The sequence below is a fragment of the Callionymus lyra genome, chromosome 5, assembly GCF_982586985.1.
Source record: "Callionymus lyra chromosome 5, fCalLyr1.hap1.1, whole genome shotgun sequence".
Lineage (NCBI taxonomy): Eukaryota > Metazoa > Chordata > Actinopteri > Syngnathiformes > Callionymidae > Callionymus > Callionymus lyra.
In genome coordinates, this window is record NC_141822.1 from 3,271,906 (window position 1) to 3,298,634 (window position 26,729).

Sequence of the window (26,729 nt, forward strand, 5' to 3'; positions counted from 1 at the left end):
TAAAAAAAAGTAAATTAATATAGAATAAGGTAGAAATTAAAATAAAATAACATGGAAATAAAAATAATTATATAGACATAAAAAGAGAAGTAAGACATTTAAAACATGGAAATAAAAATAGGAATATCATAAAGAAATATATATATATATATATCAATAACATTGAAATAATACAGAAATAAAAAAGGAAGAACATTTAAAACTTGGAAATGTTGTGTGTGTTTAAAAAAAAAGAAGACAAACAACTGAAGATTTTTTAATTTTGTGATGAAATAATAATTTCAAATGTTTGAGAAGCTCGTGGATACACTCTGACGCGGGGACGTCTCGGGGAGCCTCCACACGAGCTGATAGATGAACAAACGTGGATCCAGAGATGAAAAGGCTGGACTGGATGTGTGTGTGTGTGTGTGTGTGTGCAGACGTGAGTAAGTTTGCCAGTAGTATTGCGGTGTCTCTTTAAAGGAAGGGGGGAGTGTGTGAGGAAGAGATGAATAGAAGCAGAACCACCTACCATGACCAAGTGCGCTCCCCGTGTAGGACAGGACCTCGCCGGGAGAACCAACCATGTTGTCTTCATCGCAGCCTCACCTTCTCCCCAGATGTGCTGCCGCGGGTCCTGATGGGAAAGTCTTCGTCCTCGCCAGCATGTCTCGCGCGCTGAGGCGGGAGAAGAGGAGATCTTCCCGCCAGTAGGCATCGATTGCATAATCCTGCCAGTTATCCTCGCAGGATTACGTTTTGCTTTTTTTTTTTTTTGCTTTTATCCGGGGGAGGAAATCGGAGTTTTTATTTTTTTTCCAGGAGCCAGCGGAGAGATGCCCTTTTCCGCGCGGAGGACTCGCGCACAGTAGCGAGGGGGAGGAAGGATGCGCGTGAGGCCGCGCTGCATTCAGGGACACTGGGCAGGAATATTAGCCGCGGAGGGCCCGAGGAGCAGCCAGGACTATCTCCCCCTTTTCCTCCCCCCTGCAGGAGCATGCGTGCGTGAGGGATGAGGCTGTGCACGGGGACACCAGGCCAGAGCTGCGGCCTACTTCTCACCACAGCCGGTCCCCCCATCCGCGCGCCATCACCGAACATATTGTCACCCTCACATCAGCATCTTTGGTACGAGCCTCCGCGGGCTTTTCAGACACGCGTGTGCGCGTGCGGGAGAGGGGGGGGGGGGAGTGCGCGCGCGCGCGTGTGCGTGTCAGCGTGTGTGTGTGTGTGTGTGTGTGTGTGTGTGGAGGAGGGAGGGAAGGGAGGGGGAGGAGGGAGGAAGTGAGGAGAGGGGTGTCTCAGCTGTACATCTGTAGTCATGGCAACCACATCCCGTTAATGGATGTCATCTCAGCTTCTCTCTTTCTGCGAGTTTGCGTGACGTCATCAGGAAGACGTGCGGTACTGTGACGTCACGGTTCAGGGCCGGTCACCTGAGTCGTCAGGAGTTTAAACCGAGTTTATTTTGACGTCAATTAAGATTTAATTCTCATTGTTTATTCAACGTGACGTCATTATCTTCAGTTAAACTCTTTTATTTTGACGTCATTATCTTCAGTTAAACTCTTTTATTTTGACGTCATTATCTTTAGTTAAACTCTTTTATTTTAATGTCATTATCTTCAGTTAAACTCTTTTATTTTGACGTCATTATCTTCAGTTAAACTCTTTTGTTTTGACGTCATTATCTTCAGTTAAACTCTTTTATTTTGACGTCATTATCTTCAGTTAAACTCTTTTATTTTGTAAACTTTTGTTTGTTTTCAAAGTTTAAGTTTCTTTGTTTCCGTCCAAAGATTTTGAGCCTTTAAGTTTAATTATTGTTTTGTAAACACAGACGTTTTTTGTGGCGACGACAGTTTTGAATGAGAAAATAATATGAATAGAATTATAAAAAATAAACTGTTTAATTTATATAATAAAACACGCAATTAAGATTTAATTATCATTGTTTATTCAACGTGACGTCATTATCTTTAGTTAAACTCTTTTATTTTGACGTCATTATCTTCAGTTAAACTCTTTTATTTTGTAAACTTTTGTTTGTTTTCAAAGAAGTTTAAGTTTCTTTGTTTCCATCCAAAGATTTTGAGCCTTTAAGTTTAATTATTGTTTTATTGTTTTGTGATGACGTCAGTTTTGAATAAAAGGAAGAAATCTAAACACAGATTATTTTAATCCAAAACAGGATTATTTTGATCCAACACAGAATATTTTGATCTAACACATATTATTTTGATCCAACACAGGATTATTTTTGATCAAACACATATTATTTTCATCCAACACTGGATTATTTTTGATCAAACACAGATTATTTTGATCAAACACAGATTATTTTGATCCAACACAGGATTCTTTTGATCCAACACAGATTATTTTGATCCAACCCAGATTATTTTGATCCAACACAGATTATTTTGATCCAAACACAGGATTATTTTGATCCAACACAGGATTATTTTGATCCAAACACAGGATTATTTTGATCCAACACAGATTATTTTGATCCAAACACAGGATTATTTTGATCCAACACAGGATTATTTTGATCCAACACAGATTACTTGATCCAACACAGGATTATTTTGATCCAACACAGATTATTTTGATCCAACCCAGATTATTTTGATCCAACACAGATTATTTTGATCCAAACACAGGATTATTTTGATCCAACACAGGATTATTTTGATCCAAACACAGGATTATTTTGATCCAACACAGATTATTTTGATCCAAACACAGGATTATTTTGATCCAACACAGGATTATTTTGATCCAAACACAGGATTATTTTGATCCAAACACAGGATTATTTTGATCCAAACACAGGATTATTTTGATCCAAACACAGGATTATTTTGATCCAAACACAGGATTATTTTGATCCAATCACAGGATTATTTCGATCCAATCACAGGATTATTTTGATCCAAACACAGATGATTTTGATCCAAACACAGGATTATTTTGACAGATGATTTTGATCCAAACACAGGATTATTTTGATCCAAACACAGGATTATTTTGATCCAAACACAGATTATTTTGATCCAAACAGAGGATTATTTTGATCCAAACACAGATTATTTTGATCCAAACACAGGATTATTTTGATCCAACACAGATGATTTTGATCCAAACACAGATTATTTTGATCCAAACACAGGATTATTTTGATCCAAACACAGGATTATTTTGATCCAAACACAGGATTATTTTGATCCAACACAGATGATTTTGATCCAAGCACAGATTATTTTGATCCAACACGGATTATTTAGATACAAACACAGGATTATTTTGATCCAACACAGATTATTTTGATCCAAACACAGGATTATTTTGATCCAACACAGATTATTTTGATCCAAACACAGATGATTTGATCCAAACACAGATTATTTTGATCCAAACACAGATTATTTTGATCCAACCCAGATTATTTTGATCCAACACAGATTATTTTGATCCAAACACAGGATTATTTTGATCCAAACACAGGATTATTTTGATCCAAACACAGGATTATTTTGATCCAAACACAGGATTATTTTGATCCAAACACAGGATTATTTTGATCCAAACACAGGATTATTTTGATCCAAACACAGGATTATTTTGATCCAAACACAGGATTATTTTGATCCAATCACAGGATTATTTCGATCCAATCACAGGATTATTTTGATCCAAACACAGATGATTTTGATCCAAACACAGGATTATTTTGACAGATGATTTTGATCCAAACACAGGATTATTTTGATCCAAACACAGGATTATTTTGATCCAAACACAGATTATTTTGATCCAAACAGAGGATTATTTTGATCCAAACACAGATTATTTTGATCCAAACACAGGATTATTTTGATCCAAACACAGGATTATTTTAATCCAAACACAGGATTATTTTGATCCAAACACAGGATTATTTTGATCCAAACACAGGATTATTTTGATCCAACACAGATGATTTTGATCCAAACACAGATTATTTTGATCCAAACACAGATTATTTTGATCCTAACACAGATTATTTTGATCCAAACACAGATTATTTTGATCCAAACACAGGATTATTTTGATCCAAACACAGATTATTTTGATCCAACACAGATTATTTTGATCCAAACACAGGATTATTTTGATCCAACACAGATTATTTTGATCCAAACACAGATTATTTTGATCCAAACACAGGATTATTTTGATCCAAACACAGGATTATTTTGATCCAAACACAGATTATTTTGATCCAAACACAGGATTATTTTGATCCAAACACAGGATTATTTTGATCCAAACACAGGATTATTTTGATCCAAACACAGGATTATTTTGATCCAAACACAGGATTATTTTGATCCAACACAGATTATTTTGATCCAAACACAGATGATTTGATCCAAACACAGATTATTTTAATCCAAACACAGGATTATTTTGATCCAAACACAGGATTATTTTGATCCAAACACAGGATTATTTTGATCCAAACACAGGATTATTTTGATCCAACACAGATTATTTTGATCCAAACACAGGATTATTTTGATCCAACACAGATTATTTTGATCCAAACACAGATGATTTGATCCAAACACAGATTATTTTGATTCAAACACAGATTATTTTGATCCAAACACAGATTATTTTGATCCAAACACAGATGATTTGATCCAAACACAGATTATTTTGATCCAAACACAGATTATTTTGATCCAAACACAGATTATTTTGATCCAAACACAGATTATTTTGATCCAAACACAGATTATTTTGATCCAAACACAGGATTATTTTGATCCAACACAGATTATTTTGATCCAAACACAGATTATTTTGATCCAAAACCAGATTATTTTGATCCAAACACATATTATTTTGATCCAAACACAGATTATTTTGATCCAAACACAGATTATTTTGATCCAAACACAGGATTATATTGATCCAAACACAGATTATTTTGATCCAACACAGATTAGAATTTCAAGGATTTCAGGAAGAAAATGTAGCGAAACTGTAAATAGTTCATTATGTATTACATTTAAAAAGTATCTGAGATGAATCGGTCAAATATAATTGAGTCTAAAAGATGTTTAACTGTTTTTATTCAGGATTATTTCAAATAATCCACAATATTTTTGTTCACACTGTAATATGTAGTTCAACGTAAAACTCTGATCGTCCATGATTTGAATCAATCTTTAAATCGAACGTTGATTCAAAAACAATGTTTCTTGATCTGAACAGAGATAGGATTTAATAATATGGATTATTTTCATCCCTTGTGTAACCTCAGGGTCAAAGTGACCCGAAGGCCTGAAAACAAATGTATTTGTGGTATCCCTTGTGTAACCTCAGGGTCAAAGTGACCCGAAGGCCTGAAAACAAATGTATTTGTGGTATCCCTTGTGTAACCTCAGGGTCAAAGTGACCCGAAGGCCTGAAAACAAATGTATTTGTGGTATCCCTTGTGTTACCTCAGGGTCAAAGTGACCCGAAGGCCTGAAAACAAATGTATTTGTGGTATCCCTTGTGTTACCTCAGGGTCAAAGTGACCCGAAGGCCTGAAAACAAATGTGTTTGTGGTATCCCTTGTGTTACCTCAGGGTCAACGTGACTTGAAGGCCTGAGAACAAATGTGTTTGTGGCACCCCTTGTGTTGTCTCTGAGTCAAAGTGACCCGAAGGCTTGAGAAAAAATGTGTTTGAGGTATCCCTTGTGTTGTCTCTGGGTCAGAGTGACCCGAAGGACTGAGAAAAAATGTGTTTGAGGTATCCCTTGTGTTGTCTCTGGGTCAAAGTGACCCGAAGGATTGGGAAAAAAAGTGTTTGAGGTATCCCTTGTGTTGTCTCTGGGTCAAAGTGACCCGAAGGCTTGAGAACAAATGTGTTTGAGTTATCCCTTGTGTTGTCTCTGGGTCAAAGTGACCCGAAGGCTTGAGGACAAATGTGTTTGAGGTATCCCTTGTGTGGTCTCTGGGTGAAAGTGACCTTAAGGCCTGAGAACAAATGTGTTTGAGGTATCCCTTGGGTTACCACACGGTCAAGGTGACCCGAAGGCTTGAGAACAAATGTGTTTGAGGTATCCCTTGTGTTACCTCAGGTTCAAAGTGACCTGAAGGCTTGAGAACAAATGTGTTTGAGGTATCCCTTGTGTGGTCTCTGGGTCAAAGTGACCCGAAGGCTTGAGGACAAATGTGTTTGAGGTATCCCTTGTGTGGTCTCTGGGTGAAAGTGACCTTAAGGCCTGAGAACAAATGTGTTTGAGGTATCCCTTGGGTTACCTCACGGTCAAAGTGACCCGAAGGCTTGAGAACAAATGTGTTTGTGGTATCCCTTGTGTGGTCTCTGGGTCAAAGTGACCCGAAGGCTTGAGGACAAATGTGTTTCAGGTATCCCTTGTGTTGTCTCTGGGTGAAAGTGCAGGAAAAAAGAGCTCCTCTGGCCGCGTTGACCTCTGCGTCCTGTGCTGCAGGTCATCAGGTAGATCCAGGAGCATGAGCAGGACTTCGAGCTGCGGGAGCAGATGTCTGGCTACAAGCGCATGCGGCGGCAGCACCAGAAGCAGCTGATCGCCCTGGAGAACAGGCTGAAGGCCGAGATGGACGAGCACAAGCTTCGGCTGCAGAAGGAACTGGAGACACAAGCCAACAACACGTACATCGAGCTGGAGAGACTCGCCAAGCGTCACGCCACGCAGACGGACAAGGAGGTAGAAGTTGACGCCAGATTGAGTTCAAACTTTAGGAACGTTTTTTTTAACCTTTTTTTTTTTTTTTTAAATCATTTCTTAATATAAACATTCTTTTTTTTGCATTTAATTCATTCTTTTTTTATTGAAATATTTATTTATTTTACTTTTTGTTTTTTTAAATAATTGAACTGCATGATAATAATTTTAAAGATATATTTTTTTTGTAATTAATTAATTATTTTTATATTGAAAGGTAGATTTTTTGAATTAAAGCATTTGAATATTTTAGGAATTAATACCTTTTACACATAGAGCTTTATATTCTCAAACCAATAAAATAAAAAATAAAATGTATAAATGTTATACTTTTTAATCAGTAGCTCTTTTAATTCAATATAAAGTGAACAAGCTACTTCTTTGTTGTCATGTGATCGTCTGCTCGTCACATGATTGGCTGAAACCTGGATCCAGTTGCTCTGTGATCTATTGGTTTTGTCTGGCGACTCTATTATACCAACATTTATATTGAATTTAAAGGACTATGAATTAAAAGATATTGAATTAAGAACATTTATTTTTGAATTATTGGAATCAGATTATCAAACTATATGTGTTAAAATATTCTTTAAAGATATTTTTAATGCAATTATTGAATAAAAACAAACAATTCAACATTTCAATATATAAAAAATCAATTCAATTAAAAAATAATAATTCAAAACTTAAAAAAAATAACATTTTAAGTAAAAAGGTGAAATATTAACCCTTGTGTTTTCTCTGGGTTAAGGTGAACGCAAAGGATACCACAAACACATTTGTTATCGGACCTTCGGGTCACCTTGACCCAGAGATAACACGAGATGACAAAATTCAATATTCTGATGGCACTGACGTACCTCTGTGTGTTTGACCTCTGACCTTGACTCCGACCCTTGACCCCGGTCTGCGCAGACGAAGTCGGTGGCGGCAGAAGAACGAAGGATCCAGCAGCAGATCATCTCTCAGCAGAAGAAAGAGTTGACCTCGTTCTTGGACGGCCAGAAGAAGGAGTACCGGCTCTGCAAGGACAAGATCAAGGAGGTAAAGAGAGAGAACGTTGGTCCTGGAGAACCTTGGCTCACTTCCTTCTGGTCCAGGAGATGAACGAAGACCTGTTCACGGCCAAGGAGGAGAAGCAGGAGCGACTGTCGCGGCACAAAGAAACAATGCAGCGCTCGCAGGCCGAGGACGAGGCTCACCTGCTGGACCAGCAGAGGCTGGTCTACGAGCGCAGCTGCCGCTCACTCAAGCGCCACAGCGTCGTCCGCAGACACGAGTTCGAGCAGGAGCAGCTGAGGGAGGTAATCCGAGTTCTTCCTGAATCTCACTCTATCTGTTGGCGGGTCAGAGTCGATCACGTGTGATATGCATCGAAATATGAGATCATTTATATTTTCTGTAGTATAAATCGAGCATTTCTCAAATGTTCAATCAGCGTCACGTTCTGTTGTCAATTTGTACTTCTATGTCTCGTTGTTGTTTACGTCTCCGTCCGTCTGTGAACTGTGCGGCGCAGCTTGTTAGGCTCGGTTGCTATGGCGACGCTTCTTTGCTCAGTATATCCACGGAAGTAATACTAACTTATGATCTAGTCAAACACTAGTGATCCAGTGAAGTAATACTAACTTATGATCTAGTCAAACACTAGTGATCCAGTGAAGTAATACTAACTTATGATCTAGTCAAACACTAGTGATCCAGTGAAGTAATACTAACTTATGATCTAGTCAAACACTAGTGATCCAGTGAAGTAATACTAACTTATGATCTAGTCAAACACTAGTGATCCAGTGAAGTAATACTAACTTATGATCTAGTCAAACACTAGTGATCCAGTGAAGTAATACTAACTTATGATCTAGTCAAACACTAGTGATCCAGTGAAGTAATACTAACTTATGATCTAGTCAAACACTAGTGATCCAGTGAAGTAATACTAACTTATGATCTAGTCAAAAACTAGTGATCCAGTGAAGTAATACTAACTTATGATCTAGTCAAACACTAGTGATCCAGTGAAGTAATACTAACTTATGATCTAGTCAAACACTAGTGATCCAGTGAAGTAATACTAACTTATGATCTAGTCAAACACTAGTGATCCAGTGAAGTAATACTAACTTATGATCTAGTCAAACACTAGTGATCCAGTGAAGTAATACTAACTTATGATCTAGTCAAACACTAGTGATCCAGTGAAGTAATACTAACTTATGATCTAGTCAAACACTAGTGATCCAGTGAAGTAATACTAACTTATGATCTAGTCAAACACTAGTGATCCAGTGAAGTAATACTAACTTATGATCTAGTCAAACACTAGTGATCCAGTGTAGTAATACTAACGTATGATTTAGTCAAACACTAGTGATCCAGTGAAGTAATACTAACTTATGATCTAGTCAAACACTAGTGATCCAGTGAAGTAATACTAACTTATGATCTAGTCAAACACTAGTGATCCAGTGAAGTAATACTAACTTATGATCTAGTCAAACACTAGTGATCCAGTGAAGTAATACTAACTTATGATCTAGTCAAACACTAGTGATCCAGTGAAGTAATACTAACTTATGATCTAGTCAAACACTAGTGATCCAGTGAAGTAATACTAACTTATGATCTAGTCAAACACTAGTGATCCAGTGAAGTAATACTAACTTATGATCTAGTCAAACACTAGTGATCCAGTGAAGTAATACTAACTTATGATCTAGTCAAAAACTAGTGATCCAGTGAAGTAATACTAACTTATGATCTAGTCAAACACTAGTGATCCAGTGAAGTAATACTAACTTATGATCTAGTCAAACACTAGTGATCCAGTGAAGTAATACTAACTTATGATCTAGTCAAACACTAGTGATCCAGTGAAGTAATACTAACTTATGATCTAGTCAAACACTAGTGATCCAGTGAAGTAATACTAACTTATGATCTAGTCAAACACTAGTGATCCAGTGAAGTAATACTAACTTATGATCTAGTCAAACACTAGTGATCCAGTGAAGTAATACTAACTTATGATCTAGTCAAACACTAGTGATCCAGTGAAGTAATACTAACTTATGATCTAGTCAAACACTAGTGATCCAGTGTAGTAATACTAACTTGTGATCTAGTCAAACACTAGTGATCCAGTGAAGTAATACTAACTTATGATCTAGTCAAACACTAGTGATCCAGTGAAGTAATACTAACTTATGATCTAGTCAAACACTAGTGATCCAGTGTAGTAATACTAACTTATGATCTAGTCAAACACTAGTGATCCAGTGAAGTAATACTAACTTATGATCTAGTCAAACACTAGTGATCCAGTGAAGTAATACTAACTTATGATCTAGTCAAACACTAGTGATCCAGTGAAGTAATACTAACTTATGATCTAGTCAAACACTAGTGATCCAGTGAAGTAATACTAACTTATGATCTAGTCAAACACTAGTGATCCAGTGTAGTAATACTAACTTATGATCTAGTCAAACACTAGTGATCCAGTAAAGTAATACTAACTTATGATCTAGTCAAACACTAGTGATCCAGTGAAGTAATACTAACTTATGATCTAGTCAAACACTAGTGATCCAGTGAAGTAATACTAACTTATGATCTAGTCAAACACTAGTGATCCAGTGTAGTAATACTAACTTATGATCTAGTCAAACACTAGTGATCCAGTGAAGTAATACTAACTTATGATCCAGTCAAACACTAGTGATCCAGTGAAGTAATACTAACTTATGATCTAGTCAAACACTAGTGATCCAGTGAAGTAATACTAACTTATGATCTAGTCAAACACTAGTGATCCAGTGAAGTAATACTAACTTATGATCTAGTCAAACAGTAGTGATCCAGTGAAGTAATACTAACTTATGATCTAGTCAAACACTAGTGATCCAGTGTAGTAATACTAACTTATGATCTAGTCAAACACTAGTGATCCAGTGAAGTAATACTAACTTATGATCTAGTCAAACACTAGTGATCCAGTGAAGTAATACTAACTTATGATCTAGTCAAAAACTAGTGATCCAGTGAAGTAATACTAACTTATGATCTAGTCAAACACTAGTGATCCAGTGAAGTAATACTAACTTATGATCTAGTCAAACACTAGTGATCCAGTGAAGTAATACTAACTTATGATCTAGTCAAACACTAGTGATCCAGTGAAGTAATACTAACTTATGATCTAGTCAAACACTAGTGATCCAGTGAAGTAATACTAACTTATGATCTAGTCAAACACTAGTGATCCAGTGAAGTAATACTAACTTATGATCTAGTCAAACACTAGTGATCCAGTGTAGTAATACTAACTTATGATCTAGTCAAACACTAGTGATCCAGTGAAGTAATACTAACTTATGATCTAGTCAAACACTAGTGATCCAGTGAAGTAATACTAACTTATGATCTAGTCAAACACTAGTGATCCAGTGAAGTAATACTAACTTATGATCTAGTCAAACACTAGTGATCCAGTGAAGTAATACTAACTTATGATCTAGTCAAACACTAGTGATCCAGTGTAGTAATACTAACTTATGATCTAGTCAAACACTAGTGATCCAGTAAAGTAATACTAACTTATGATCTAGTCAAACACTAGTGATCCAGTGAAGTAATACTAACTTATGATCTAGTCAAACACTAGTGATCCAGTGAAGTAATACTAACTTATGATCTAGTCAAACACTAGTGAGCCAGTGTAGTAATACTAACTTATGATCTAGTCAAACACTAGTGATCCAGTGAAGTAATACTAACTTATGATCTAGTCAAACACTAGTGATCCAGTGAAGTAATACTAACTTATGATCTAGTCAAACACTAGTGATCCAGTGAAGTAATACTAACTTATGATCTAGTCAAACACTAGTGATCCAGTGAAGTAATACTAACTTATGATCTAGTCAAACAGTAGTGATCCAGTGAACTAATACTAACTTATGATCTAGTCAAACACTAGTGATCCAGTGTAGTAATACTAACTTATGATCTAGTCAAACACTAGTGATCCAGTGAAGTAATACTAACTTATGATCTAGTCAAACACTAGTGATCCAGTGAAGTAATACTAACTTATGATCTAGTCAAAAACTAGTGATCCAGTGAAGTAATACTAACTTATGATCTAGTCAAACACTAGTGATCCAGTGAAGTAATACTAACTTATGATCTAGTCAAACACTAGTGATCCAGTGAAGTAATACTAACTTATGATCTAGTCAAACACTAGTGATCCAGTGAAGTAATACTAACTTATGATCTAGTCAAACACTAGTGATCCAGTGAAGTAATACTAACTTATGATCTAGTCAAACACTAGTGATCCAGTGAAGTAATACTAACTTATGATCTAGTCAAACACTAGTGATCCAGTGAAGTAATACTAACTTATGATCTAGTCAAACACTAGTGATCCAGTGAAGTAATACTAACTTATGATCTAGTCAAACACTAGTGATCCAGTGTAGTAATACTAACTTGTGATCTAGTCAAACACTAGTGATCCAGTGAAGTAATACTAACTTATGATCTAGTCAAACACTAGTGATCCAGTGAAGTAATACTAACTTATGATCTAGTCAAACACTAGTGATCCAGTGTAGTAATACTAACTTATGATCTAGTCAAACACTAGTGATCCAGTGAAGTAATACTAACTTATGATCTAGTCAAACACTAGTGATCCAGTGAAGTAATACTAACTTATGATCTAGTCAAACACTAGTGATCCAGTGAAGTAATACTAACTTATGATCTAGTCAAACACTAGTGATCCAGTGAAGTAATACTAACTTATGATTTAGTCAAACACTAGTGATCCAGTGAAGTAATACTAACTTATGATCTAGTCAAACACTAGTGATCCAGTGAAGTAATACTAACTTATGATCTAGTCAAACACTAGTGATCCAGTGAAGTAATACTAACTTATGATCTAGTCAAACACTAGTGATCCAGTGAAGTAATACTAACTTGTGATCTAGTCAAACACTAGTGATCCAGTGAAGTAATACTAACTTATGATCTAGTCAAACACTAGTGATCCAGTGAAGTAATACTAACTTATGATCTAGTCAAACACTAGTGATCCAGTGAAGTAATACTAACTTATGATCTAGTCAAACACTAGTGATCCAGTGTAGTAATACTAACTTATGATCTAGTCAAACACTAGTGATCCAGTGAAGTAATACTAACTTATGATCTAGTCAAACACTAGTGATCCAGTGAAGTAATACTAACTTATGATCTAGTCAAACACTAGTGATCCAGTGAAGTAATACTAACTTATGATCTAGTCAAACACTAGTGATCCAGTGTAGTAATACTAACGTATGATCTAGTCAAACACTAGTGATCCAGTGAAGTAATACTAACTTATGATCTAGTCAAACACTAGTGATCCAGTGAAGTAATACTAACTTATGATCTAGTCAAACACTAGTGATCCAGTGAAGTAATACTAACTTATGATCTAGTCAAACACTAGTGATCCAGTGAAGTAATACTAACTTATGATCTAGTCAAACACTAGTGATCCAGTGAAGTAATACTAACTTATGATCTAGTCAAACACTAGTGATCCAGTGAAGTAATACTAACTTATGATCTAGTCAAACACTAGTGATCCAGTGTAGTAATACTAACTTATGATCTAGTCAAACACTAGTGATCCAGTGAAGTAATACTAACTTATGATCTAGTCAAACACTAGTGATCCAGTGAAGTAATACTAACTTATGATCTAGTCAAACACTAGTGATCCAGTGAAGTAATACTAACTTATGATCAAGTCAAACACTAGTGATCCAGTGAAGTAATACTAACTTATGATCTAGTCAAACACTAGTGATCCAGTGAATTAATACTAACTTATGATCTAGTCAAACACTAGTGATCCAGTGAAGTAATACTAACTTATGATCTAGTCAAACACTAGTGATCCAGTGAAGTAATACTAACTTATGATCTAGTCAAACACTAGTGATCCAGTGAAGTAATACTAACTTATGATCTAGTCAAACACTAGTGATCCAGTGAAGTAATACTAACTTATGATCTAGTCAAACACTAGTGATCCAGTGAAGTAATACTAACTTATGATCTAGTCAAACACTAGTGATCCAGTGAAGTAATACTAACTTATGATCTAGTCAAACACTAGTGATCCAGTGAAGTAATACTAACTTATGATCTAGTCAAACACTAGTGATCCAGTGAAGTAATACTAACTTATGATCTAGTCAAACACTAGTGATCCAGTGAAGTAATACTAACTTATGATCTAGTCAAACACTAGTGATCCAGTGAAGTAATACTAACTTATGATCTAGTCAAACACTAGTGATCCAGTGAAGTAATTCTAACTTGTGATCTAGTCAAACACTAGTGATCCAGTGAAGTAATACTAACTTATGATCTAGTCAAACACTAGTGATCCAGTCACTCGTCTCTTTCAACCTCCTTGTTAAAGCAACATATTGTAAGAACTTTTCATCTCGTCTCAGTTGTTTTCTTAGAAGATCGTGAACTTCCAAACAAACCTGTCCGTCTTCACCGTATGCTAACGAGCTAAGTTGTTAGCATCATTTATAAAGTGTTATGTGTCCGTCTTCACCGTATGCTAACAAGCTAAGTTGTTAGCGTCATTTATAAAGTGTAATGTGTGCGTGTACAAGGATTTATTATTGATTTGGTGATATCACGACGCGCCGGCGGCTCCTCTCTGATGTCGCTCAGTTTGGTGGGAAACTGATGCAAGTCCCGCGAGACTGAGCGTTATAAGAGATATTTTTCTACCATCATGTCGACACCGAAGCGTTGAAATAAACGAAAGACAAAAAAAATGCTTGCACACAGCTTCATTTTCAGGTGAAAGAAAAATGGCACTTCAAGACACCAATATCGAATATCACACTTATTTCAATTATTTCAAACATAAACATTTATATTTCAAACACAGTTATATGGACGTACGCTGGAATATTTAGTTTGGCATTTTAAAATGTTGTAACTCTGTTTTTAACCCTCGTGCGAACCCTTGTCTTCAGGCCTCCGGGTCACCTTGACCCTGAAATAGGATTTTCTTTAAACAATTGAATTTGTATATTTTAAGGTTGAATTTGTTTTTTAATCGATCAGAAAAAACTTCGTTGGACAAATATATTAACAATATACCATTTTTCTCTAAATAAATAAACAAAATAAATAAAATAAAAGTAATACTAAATAAATATTAACAATATGAAATGATCAACAAAAATTGTCCTTCTCGAGTTACATATAAACGCTTCATATAAATATATATGCTGTTAATTTAAAATTAATCTCAATTAATCTACAACAACCAGAGGCGTTTTTTTAACACTTGTGTTGTCTCTGGGTCAAGGTTATTTCATTTTTTAAAATTATTTATTGAGGTAAAATCCTGCGCTAAAGTATGTTTATTAAATTAACTTAACCACATGAATAAGTCTGATTCCTAACCGGATTTGTTTATTTGTTATTTATGAATATAGATCATAACAAGTGCATTTTATTTTCATATTTTGTGTTTTGTCCAACAAAAAAAACTTTGATATTGTAATTCCAATAATTAAAAAAAAACATTTATAAATGTAATACTTTTTAATCAGTAGCTCATTAAATTCAATAAAAATAACGTAGGTCGAGTAAAAAGATTTTCTACGTTGTCATGTGATCGTCTGCACGACACGTGATTGGCTTAAAGCTGGATCCAGTAAATCTGTGTTCTATTGGTTTTGACTGGTGACTCCATTATACCAACATTTATATATTGAATTTAAAATACTACAAATTAAAAAATATGGTATTAAGAACATTCTTTTTTTAATTATTGGAATCAGAATATAAAACTCTAAGTGTAAAAATATTCTTTAAAGATATTTTTTAATTCGATTATTGAATAAAAACAAACCGATTCAACATATAAAAAAAAATCAATTAAATTAAAAAAATAAAATAATAATAAAGAAAACTACAACATTTTAATTAAAAAGGTGAAATACTATCCCTTGAGTTAACTCTGGGTTAAGGTGAACGCAAAGGATAACACAAACACATTTGTTTTCAGGCCTTCGGGTCACCTTGACCCAGAGACACCACGAGATAAAAAAAATACACTTCTGTGTAGGTGATGTTTTTTATTTTAAACATACTTAAAGTGACATCACTTCCTGTTGTAGAGCTTCGGTCATCCTTGATTTGGTGATTTTAAAACAGTATCTGGCTCTTGGTGAACTTATCTGATCCGATTAAAGAATAAAATGAAGACGACGAATGATCTGATCCTGGAGATGAAAACATAACATTCTTGAATGATCTTCTGAACGACCTCGTGACCACTCATCACCTGTGGACAGGAGCTGAACAAGAAGAGGACGCAGAAGGAGATGGAACACGCTCTGATGATCCGGCAGGACGAGTCCACGCAGGACCTGGAGCGGCGGCAGCTGCACATGCTGCAGAAGCTGAGGGTGGAACTCATGCGACTCCAGCACCAGACGGAGCTGGAGAACCAGGAGGAGTACAACAGCCGGAGACAGAGGGAGCTGCACAGGAAACACGGTCTGGAGCAGCGGCAGCAGCCGAGGAACCTGAAGGTGACGAGAACCTTCAACCGACGTTCCTTCTCCACTCACCGGCTCTTTCTTCCGCAGATGCTGGAGATGCAGATCAAGAAACAATTCCAGGACACGTGCAAGGTGCAGAACAAGCAGTACAAAGCTCTGAGGAACCATCAGCTGGAGGTCTCTCCTAAAGGCGACCATAAAGGGATCCTGAAGGCCCTGAAGGAGGAGCAGACCAGGAAGCTGGCGGTGCTGGCCGAGCAATACGAGCACAGCATCAACGAGATGATGGCGTCTCACGCGGTAACAGCTCTTTCGCTCTCGACGCTTCTGTCGTGTTGCCTTCACGTGGAGTTAGAATTCATAATGTCGCTGAAACACATGTATTCAAACAATCATATGAAGAGACAGAAAACCTAAAAATGAAATATAAATGTATACATTAATCCTCTATAGAGTTGTTTTTAAGAATATATATTTGTTTATATTATAGAGCGGTTTCATCTAAAGATAAGATACAACTTTATTCCTCCCACAAATGTAGGTTTTCACATCAGTTTCAAAAGATTAAACAAATATACACATTAAATTAAGACCTACAGTACACTTTATTATTATTACTTTATTTATATTATAATATATTTAAGATAATAGAAAACATCTTAAAATAATTGATAATATTAATTAGAGATGATAATAAAGTATTAACAATTAAGTACAATAAATAAATGAAATAAACGTAATAATAAATAAAATGATGATAAATATATAAACAACAATACACTTCAGTACACATGCAGGCACACAAGTGTGTGAGTGAGTTATGCTGATTAAACATTATATATTTTTTAATTAAATAAAGTTTCTTCAAAACGATAAAGCAAAATTAAATATTTTATTAAGAACTATTTGATGTTTTACTTCTATTATTAACCAAATGTCATGTTAATGATGGTGAAGAAACAGATGAAACAATATTGTCCTGCAGCACCATCTGGATCCAGAGCATTTTAAAGGATTTGTTACTCTCTGTGGTGTAAAAAAAAAATCTTTCTTGGTTCTTCTACTACTGTGTGTATTTAGCAAATCGCCATCAATAATAATTAAATAGAAAAAAGGTGATAAATAACAGATAAAAGTATTGACTTTATTGACAGACAATTTTTACATTTATTTTACAAAATAATTCAAAGCTGGAAGAAAAAATGAGTTAAAAGAAATGTAAACGTTCAACATTTGGAACATTGAATTCAACTATTTAATATTCTGATAATATACTTGAACTCGGAACATAAGACAACTCATGGTTGTATTTTTGAATCATGAAGAACACAATAAGAGAAGTTCTCTCACTCCTTCCTCTCTGAGCAACAAAATGATTTTTGTCAAAAGTGTCTTCATGACTGTTGGTGTTCAGATGCGTCTGGAGGCCGAACAAGACAGAGAAGTCCAGGCCCTGAAACAGCAGCTCAAGCAGGAGATGGAGCTCCTGGACGCCTACCAGAGAAAAACCCAGTCACAGATGGAGACCCAACATGAGCGAGAGCTGCAGAAGCTGGAGCAGAAGGTTTCCATACGTAGAGCCCACCTGGAGCAGAAGGTACGTCCCACACTTGACCCCGGAGGTGAAGGTCACGAGGTGCACTATTTATTTGAATTGAATCCACGATTAAAAATAAATATACATTTGACACGTCAGGGAAATGAAAGCAACTGAAACTGCACATGAAGTCGAAGGTCTTATAAATAATGGCTTACAAAGGAAATTACAGAGTCCCTTAAGGGACGTCGAAACTAAATAGTACACTTTTTAACGTCAGGACGAGTAACTTTCATGTAAGGACGAGTAACTTTCACGTCAGGACGAGTAACTTTCATGTAAGGACGAGTAACTTTAACGTCAGGACGAGTAACTTTCACGTTAGGACGAGTAACTTTCACGTCAGGACGAGTAACTTTCACGTTATGACGAGTAACTTTCACGTTAGGACAAGTAACTTTCACGTTAGGACGAGTAACTTTCACGTTAGGACGAGTAACTTTCATGTAAGGACGAGTAACTTTAACGTCAGGACGAGTAACTTTCACGTTAGGACGAGTAACTTTCACGTCAGGACGAGTAACTTTCATGTAAGGAAGAGTAACTTTAATGTCAGGACGAGTAACTTTCACGTTAGGACGAGTAACTTTCACGTCAGGACGAGTAACTTTCATGTAAGGACGAGTAACTTTCACGTCAGGACGAGTAACTTTCATGTAAGGACGAGTAACTTTAACGTCAGGACGAGTAACTTTCACGTTAGGACGAGTAACTTTCACGTCAGGACGAGTAACTTTCACGTTATGACGAGTAACTTTCACGTTAGGACAAGTAACTTTCACGTTAGGACGAGTAACTTTCACGTTAGGACGAGTAACTTTCATGTAAGGACGAGTAACTTTAACGTCAGGACGAGTAACTTTCACGTTAGGACGAGTAACTTTCACGTCAGGACGAGTAACTTTCATGTAAGGAAGAGTAACTTTAATGTCAGGACGAGTAACTTTGAAGTTAGGACGTAAAAGTTTCACATGAGGACGAGTAACTTTCACGTTATGACGAGTAACTTTCACGTTAGGACAAGTAACTTTCACGTTAGGACGAGTAACTTTCACGTTAGGACGAGTAACTTTCATGTAAGGACGAGTAACTTTCACGTCAGGACGAGTAACTTTCACGTTAGGACAAGTAACTTTCACGTTAGGACGAGTAACTTTCACGTTAGGACGAGTAACTTTCATGTAAGGACGAGTAACTTTAACGTCAGGACGAGTAACTTTCACGTTAGGACGAGTAACTTTCACGTTATGACGAGTAACTTTCACGTTAGGACAAGTAACTTTCACGTTAGGACGAGTAACTTTCACGTTAGGACGAGTAACTTTCATGTAAGGACGAGTAACTTTAACGTCAGGACGAGTAACTTTCACGTTAGGACGAGTAACTTTCACGTCAGGACGAGTAACTTTCATGTAAGGACGAGTAACTTTCACGTCAGGACGAGTAACTTTCATGTAAGGACGAGTAACTTTAACGTCAGGACGAGTAACTTTCACGTTAGGACGAGTAACTTTCACGTCAGGACGAGTAACTTTCACGTTATGACGAGTAACTTTCACGTTAGGACAAGTAACTTTCACGTTAGGACGAGTTACTTTCACGTTAGGACGAGTAACTTTCATGTAAGGACGAGTAACTTTAACGTCAGGACGAGTAACTTTCACGTTAGGACGAGTAACTTTCACGTCAGGACGAGTAACTTTCATGTAAGGAAGAGTAACTTTAATGTCAGGACGAGTAACTTTGAAGTTAGGACGTAAAAGTTTCACATGAGGACGAGTAACTTTCACGTTATGACGAGTAACTTTCACGTTAGGACAAGTAACTTTCACGTTAGGACGAGTAACTTTCACGTTAGGACGAGTAACTTTCATGTAAGGACGAGTAACTTTCACGTCAGGACGAGTAACTTTCATGTAAGGACGAGTAACTTTAATGTCAGGACGAGTAACTTTGAAGTTAGGACATAAGAGTTTCACGATAGGACGAGTAACTTTCACGTTATGACGAGTAACTTTCACGTTATGACGAGTAACTTTCACGTTAGGACGAGTAACTTTCACGTTATGACGAGTAACTTTCACGTTAGGACGAGTAACTTTCATGTAAGGACGAGTAACTTTCACGTCAGGACGAGTAACTTTCATTTAAGGACGAGTAACTTTAATGTCAGGACAAGTAACTTTGAAGTTAGGACGTAAAAGTTTCACGTTAGGACGAGTAACTTTCATGTAAGGACGAGTAACTTTCACGTCAGGACGAGTAACTTTCATGTAAGGACGATTAACTTTAATGTCAGGACGAGTAACTTTGAAGTTAGGACATAAGAGTTTCACGAAAGGGACGAGTAACTTTCACGTTATGACGAGTAACTTTCACGTTAGGACGAGTAACTTTCACGTTATGACGAGTAACTTTCACGTTAGGACGAGTAACTTTCATGTAAGGACGAGTAACTTTGAAGTTAGGACGTAAGAGTTTCACGATAGGACGAGTAACTTTCACGTTATGACGAGTAACTTTCACGTTAGGACGAGTAACTTTCACGTTAGGACGAGTAACTTTCACGATAGGACGAGTAACTTTCACGTTATGACGAGTAACTTTCACGTTAGGACGAGTAACTTTCACGTTAGGACGAGTAACTTTCATGTAAGGACGAGTAACTTTTACGTCAGGACGAATAACTTTCATGTCAGGACAAGTAACTTTCACATTAGGACGAGTAACTTTCATGTTTGGATGTAAAAGTTTCAAATGACGACGAGTAACTTTCATGCTAGCACGAGTAACTTTCATGCTAGCACGAGTAACTTTCATGCTAGCACAAGTAACTTTCATGCTAGCACGAGTAACTTTCATGCTAGCACGAGTAACTTTCATGCTAGCACGAGTAACTTTCATGCTAGCACAAGTAACTTTCACGTGAGCAAGAATAACTTTTACTAATCCTGGAACCCACTGGTGGACCCGAGCAGTGAAGATGACCGTCAAGCTGTTGAAAGAGGCCACCAGGCGTTTTTGGCCTGTGGGTCTCTTGAAACTGAGGCAAAAACCCGGGCATGGGAAGAGGTTAATGAGGCCATGGAGAACACCTTCCATGTGGCTTCGGTGAAGTTCTGGACAGCCATCAGGCGTCTCAGGAGGCAGTGATCTGTTGACACAGTACAGTGGTGATAGCGGCTGCTGACTTCTTCTCGGGACCCTATTGGTCATTGGAAAGAAAACTTCAAAAGACCTTCTTAAGCCCACCAACATGTCTCCAAAGGAGAAAGCAGGGTCAGGGGACTCTGACGTGTTGAGGTCTTATTGACCTCTAGGGTTGAGGTTGCTGAGGTGGTTAAAGAAGACCAGGGTGTGGATGAGTTTCTCAAGGCCTTGGATGGTTTGGATGACCCACCTCTGCAACATCACATGGTCATCAGGGCAGTACCACTGGATTGGCAAACTGGGAGGTGGTTCCTCTTTTTAAGAAGGTGCATCAGAGAGTGTGTTCCAACTATAGAGGGATCACACACCTCAGCATTCCTGGAAAGGTCAATTGGGGGGTTCTGGAAAGGAGGGTCTAGTCGACCTCTACCGAGTCAGAGCTTGGTCTGCATAGTCGGTATTAAGTCGAATTCAGATTAGACTCTGTCAGGTCTGCCCTTTGTCTGTTCATAGCTTTTATGGACAGTTTCTAGGCATAATTCTCAAGTTAGTACGAGTAACTTTCATGTTAAGATGAGTAACTTTCAAGTAAAGACAAGTAACTTTCATCTTAAGTCGAGTAACTTTCACGTTTAGACGAGTAACTTTCAAGTAAAGACGAGTAACTTTCAAGTAAAGACGAGAAACTTTCACGTTAAGACGAGTAACTTTCATCTTTAGACGAGTAACTTTCACGTTAGGACGAGTAACTTTCATGTTAAGACGAGTAACTTTCATGTTAAGACGAGTAACTTTCATGTTAAGACAAGTAACTTTCACGTTAAGACGAGTAACTTTCATGTTAAGACGAGTAACTTTCATGTTAAGACGAGTAACTTTCATGTTAGGACGAGTAACTTTCATGTTAAGACGAGTAACTTTCACGTTAAGACGAGTAACTTTCATGTTAAGACGAGTAACTTTCATGTTAGGTTGAGTAACTTTCATGTTAAGACGAGTAACTTTCATGTTAAGACGAGTAACTTTCACGTTAAGACGAGTAACTTTCATGTTAAGACGAGTAAGTTTCATGTTAAGATGAGTAACTTTCATGTTAGGACGAGTAACTTTCATGTTAAGACGAGTAACTTTCACGTTAAGATGAGTAACTTTCATGTTAAGACGAGTAACTTTCATGTTAAGACGAGTAACTTTCATGTTAAGACAAGTAACTTTCACGTTAAGACGAGTAACTTTCATGTTAAGACGAGTAACTTTCATGTTAAGACGAGTAACTTTCACGTTAAGACGAGTAACTTTCATGTTAAGACGAGTAACTTTCATGTTAAGAAGAGAAACTTTCATGTTAGGACGAGTAACTTTCATGTTAAGACAAGCAACTTTCACGTTAAGACGAGTAACTTTCATGTTAAGACGAGTAACTTTCATGTTAAGAAGAGAAACTTTCATGTTAGGACGAGTAACTTTCATGTTAAGACGAGTAACTTTCATGTTAAGACGAGTAACTTTCATGTTAAGACAAGTGTCTTTCACGTTAAGACAAGTATCTTCACGTTAAGACGAGTAACTTTCATGTTAAGACGATTAACTTTTATGCTGAGTAACTTTCATGTTAAGACGAGTAACTTTCATGTTTAGACGATTAACTTTTATGCTGAGTAACTTTCATGTTAAGACGAGTAACTTTCGCGTTAAGATGAGCAACTTTCAAGTTAAGAGGAGTAACTTTTATGTTAAGACGAGTAACTTTCATCTTAAGACGAGTAACTTTCGCGTTAAGATGAGTAACTTTCATGTTAAGACGAGTAACTGTTATGTTAAGAAGAGTAACTTTTATGTTTAGAAGAGTAACTTTTATGTTAAGACTAGTAACTTTCAAATTAAGATGAGTAACTTTCGCGTTAGGACGAGTAACTTTCATGTTAAGACGAGTAACTTTCATGTTAAGACGAGTAACTTTCATGTTAGGACGAGTAACTTTCATGTTAAGACGAGTAACTTTGATTGTTAAGACAAGTATCTTTTACGTTAAGACAAGTATCTTTCACGTTAAGACGAGTAACTTTCATGTTAAGACGATTAACTTTCATGTTAAGACGAGTAACTTTGATTGTTAAGACAAGTAACTTTCACGTTAAGACAAGTATCTTTCACGTTAAGACGAGTAACTTTCATGTTAAGACGATTAACTTTCATGTTAAGACGAGTAACTTTCATGTTAGGACGAGTAACTTTCGCGTTAAGATGAGTAACTTTCATGTTAAGACGAGTAACTGTTATGTTAAGAAGAGTAACTTTTATGTTTAGAAGAGTAACTTTTATGTTAAGACTAGTAACTTTCAAATTAAGATGAGTAACTTTCGCGTTAGGACGAGTAACATTCATGTTAGGACAAGTAACTTTAACATAAGGACGAGTAACTTTCACATTAGGACGAGTAACTTTCACGTTAGGACAAGTAACTTTAACATAAGGACTAGTAACTTGCACGTTAGGACGAGTTACTTTTACGTAAGGACAAGTAACTTTCACATGAGGATGAAGTAACTTTAAGGTTAGGACGTGTAACTTTAAGGTTAGGACGAGTAACTTTAAGGTTAGGACGAGTAAGTTTAAGGTTAGGACGAGTAACTTTAAGGTTAGGACGAGTAACTTTAAGGTTAGGACGAGTAAGTTTAAGGTTAGGACGAGTAACTTTAGGTTAGGACGAGTAACTTTAAGGTTAGGACGAGTAACTTTCACGTTAGGACGAGTATCTTTCACGTCAAGAGGAGTCACTAACATGGTTGATCATGAAGGCGACGACTGTACGATTTGAACCAACATAAAAACAGGTGATCCTTGATTAAGGTTCAATGTCTCTGTGGTTTCCTTCAGGCTGCAGGATCCTCTGAGTGTAAATGTTGTGAGGAAGTAACGACTGGTTGGTCCACAGATCGAGGAGGAACTGGCTGCACTTCAGAAGGAACGCAGCGAGAAGATCAAGCACTTGTTTGAGCGTCAGGAGAGAGAGACGAACATGTTTGACTCCGAGAGCAGGAGTCTCGGCTTCGGAAGCCTGGGATCTCTGGACTTCCCCAAAGAAGACAACAGATGAAAGTGGAATGACCTTGAGAGGGCGGCGCCCCCCCGCCCTCCACTTGACCGTTTGTCTCGCCGACAGATCAGGACAAGCTTCTTTTCTTTCCGATACCTTTCATTCCAGGTGTTTGCGACGGCGACTTTATTTTTCACGGAGGAAAGTAAAAACCCACAGAAGAGCCGGAGAAACTCAAACGTGCTCAGAAAAAAAGAAAAAACACCTTTTTTTCTTCGTACGCCATTTCCTCCTTTTTGGTATGAATCGAATAATTCAGGAAATTTTAGTAAAACTGGGCACTTTGATATGTCTACGTAGAAACCGTCGTGTCGAGATGACGACTCAAATGTGTGTGACGTGGACGGACACCGTGGAATGTGAGCTGCGGACCCCCGTGGTGTTTTAAGCTGCTTCGTCTTTTCTTTTCCTTTACTTTGGAATCTTGTTTTTTCTTTAAACATTTCCATTTCTGCTCAGAATGTGAGAACTTGGGTGACAACGTTCATATCGTGCTCCTAGAGTCCAGATAAACGGCTCCTAAAGCCTGGGTTCCTCTCACCGCAGACCCACACCTGGTTCAACTGCTTATTATTGCATGCACTTTAAGGACAAATTCAGGTTGTGAAGTGAAGCATGAATCTGTCGGAGATTTTTAGCTGTTTTGTAAATAAAGTGGTCATTTTTTTATTTTATTTTCTAGCCAACGGATACCGAACAAAGTGTTTCAGCGACATCGGAATATTGATCGAAAACAAACGAATGTTGAAACTTGACATTTGTTTTTTTTAAGTATTCAATTATTCTTATGATTAGATATTTTATTTAAAAATGTCGAATTTTACTGATTCAATTTAAAAGTTTATATTAATTTGTTTGTTTTTTTTCATTCAAATGTTATTTTGACTGGTTGAATTTTGTCTGGATGATGTGATGTAATATTTTCAAACTGAATATTTACTCAGAGTTTCTTAAATAATTCAAAAATATGTTTCCCACGTACAGTCGATCACGTGACTGATGGATCCAGTAGCTCGGTGCTCTGTTGGTCTTGTCTGGTGACTCTATTATAGCAACATTAATCATTGAATTTAAAATATTATAAATGACAGAATATTGGATTTAGAAAATGTATTTTGGAATAATTGGATGTAGGGTTTAAACTCTAAGTGTAAAAACAGACGCATTCATTTTGAAAATATTGGAGCTCGGTGCTCTGTTGGTCTTGTCTGATGACTTTATTATGCCAACATTTTTATATTGAATTTAAAAGAATATGAATAAAAGAATATTGGATTTAGAAAATGTATTTTTAAATAATTGGATGTAGGGTATGAATCTGTAAAAACAAACTTATTAATTTTGGAAATATACATCGAATAATTCAAAATTCCATTTCAATTCAAAAGTATGTTTCGGTCGATCATGTGACTGTTGGATCCAGTAGCTCGTTGCTCTGTTGGTTTTGTCTGGTGACTCTATTATTCCAACCTTTATATTTTGAACTTAAAATACTTTGAATTACAAAATATTTGATTTAGAAAATGCATTTTTGAATAATTGGATGAAAGATATGAAACTCTATGTGTTAAAACAACCTTGGATTTTTTTTCTTTCTTATTAAAAAACAAAAACAAATTCAACCTTTCAATAGAAAAATGATTGGATTGAATCAATGAAAGTTTCAACACGTGTTCACCTCCGTCAACATTCCGGCGTCGCTCGCGCACTTCGACACGTTCGCGCCACTTTCTTTTCACAAATGCCTTTTTCTTTGAGTTGTGCCTGCAGCAGGTTTGAGTTGTGTGTTTGTTGATTTCTTGACTGACGCCGGCACTTTTGTTTTGTCATCGGAGCCTGTGAATCATTTAATGTTCACTAATCAAAGTTCTTGTAAAGGAAAATGGTGAGAATCGTGCTGTATAACTTTTGATATGAATATTTGTACTTGAGAAAACAGAGCCGCTGGTCTGAACCTGAAACGATGATTCCTGTGCTTCACTTTTGCTTTTATAAACCAGAGACAGACGAGAAGCTCAACATATATATAGATAGATATATATATATTGCCGAGAGAAATCACAAGATTGTACGAGCGGATCCACAGATTTCTAAAAATATCGGTACAAGGAACGTTCGTGGACGAAAAATTGATCGTATTCTCGCCGCGTTCATCCTAAACCGGTGAACGGGTTGCACAATGTTTCCATTTAAAGTGAATGGAACGAGAATTGTTTGGTGCTTAATTTCTGAAACCACTTTTAGCCTTGTCGTTTTTTTGTCTTGGAGAAAAAACATTGAATTCAACAAAAAAAAAATCCCAACGAGTCAAAGTTTGTCGGGGTTTTGGGAGTCGAGCGGCGTGTTGGCGATAACTGTTGAGCTCGCGGCTCGATTGGATTGTGACGGTTCGAGGGCGAGTCGTTAGTAGCAGCGACTCCATCGTTTATTTAGCGTCACCTACGAGGTGTAGTCGGGCCAATAAGATTGAAATAAAAAAACAAGATTGACATGTGGCTTTGACTCGTTTTTCATCATGTGATGTGATAAACCTGTGCTT

General features: G+C 36.8%; 1 protein-coding gene across 1 annotated transcript; it reads left to right on the forward strand.

Moving 5' to 3' along the window:
* Positions 1 to 222: 222 nt before the first annotated feature.
* taok3b (TAO kinase 3b) lies at positions 223 to 26,679 on the forward strand. The gene is made up of 8 exons (XM_087790488.1): positions 223 to 1,110; positions 6,478 to 6,714; positions 7,648 to 7,776; positions 7,833 to 8,036; positions 16,137 to 16,376; positions 16,434 to 16,646; positions 17,761 to 17,943; positions 24,029 to 26,679. Exons 2-8 carry the CDS (start codon positions 6,529 to 6,531, stop codon positions 24,188 to 24,190), a joined length of 1,317 nt encoding a protein of 438 aa, XP_087646614.1. The 5' UTR covers positions 223 to 1,110; positions 6,478 to 6,528; the 3' UTR covers positions 24,191 to 26,679.
* The last annotated feature ends 50 nt before the right edge of the window (positions 26,680 to 26,729 follow it).

Excerpts from the sequence above, each read along its gene's own strand:
- taok3b (XM_087790488.1), top strand. The coding sequence starts at position 6,529 with ATGTCTGGCTACAAGCGCATGCGGCGGCAGCACCAGAAGCAGCTGATC. Across the intron at positions 8,037-16,136 it reads AGCAGGAGCAGCTGAGGGAG|GAGCTGAACAAGAAGAGGAC; the intron begins GTAATCCGAGTT and ends ACCTGTGGACAG. Across the intron at positions 16,377-16,433 it reads AGCAGCCGAGGAACCTGAAG|ATGCTGGAGATGCAGATCAA; the intron begins GTGACGAGAACC and ends TTTCTTCCGCAG.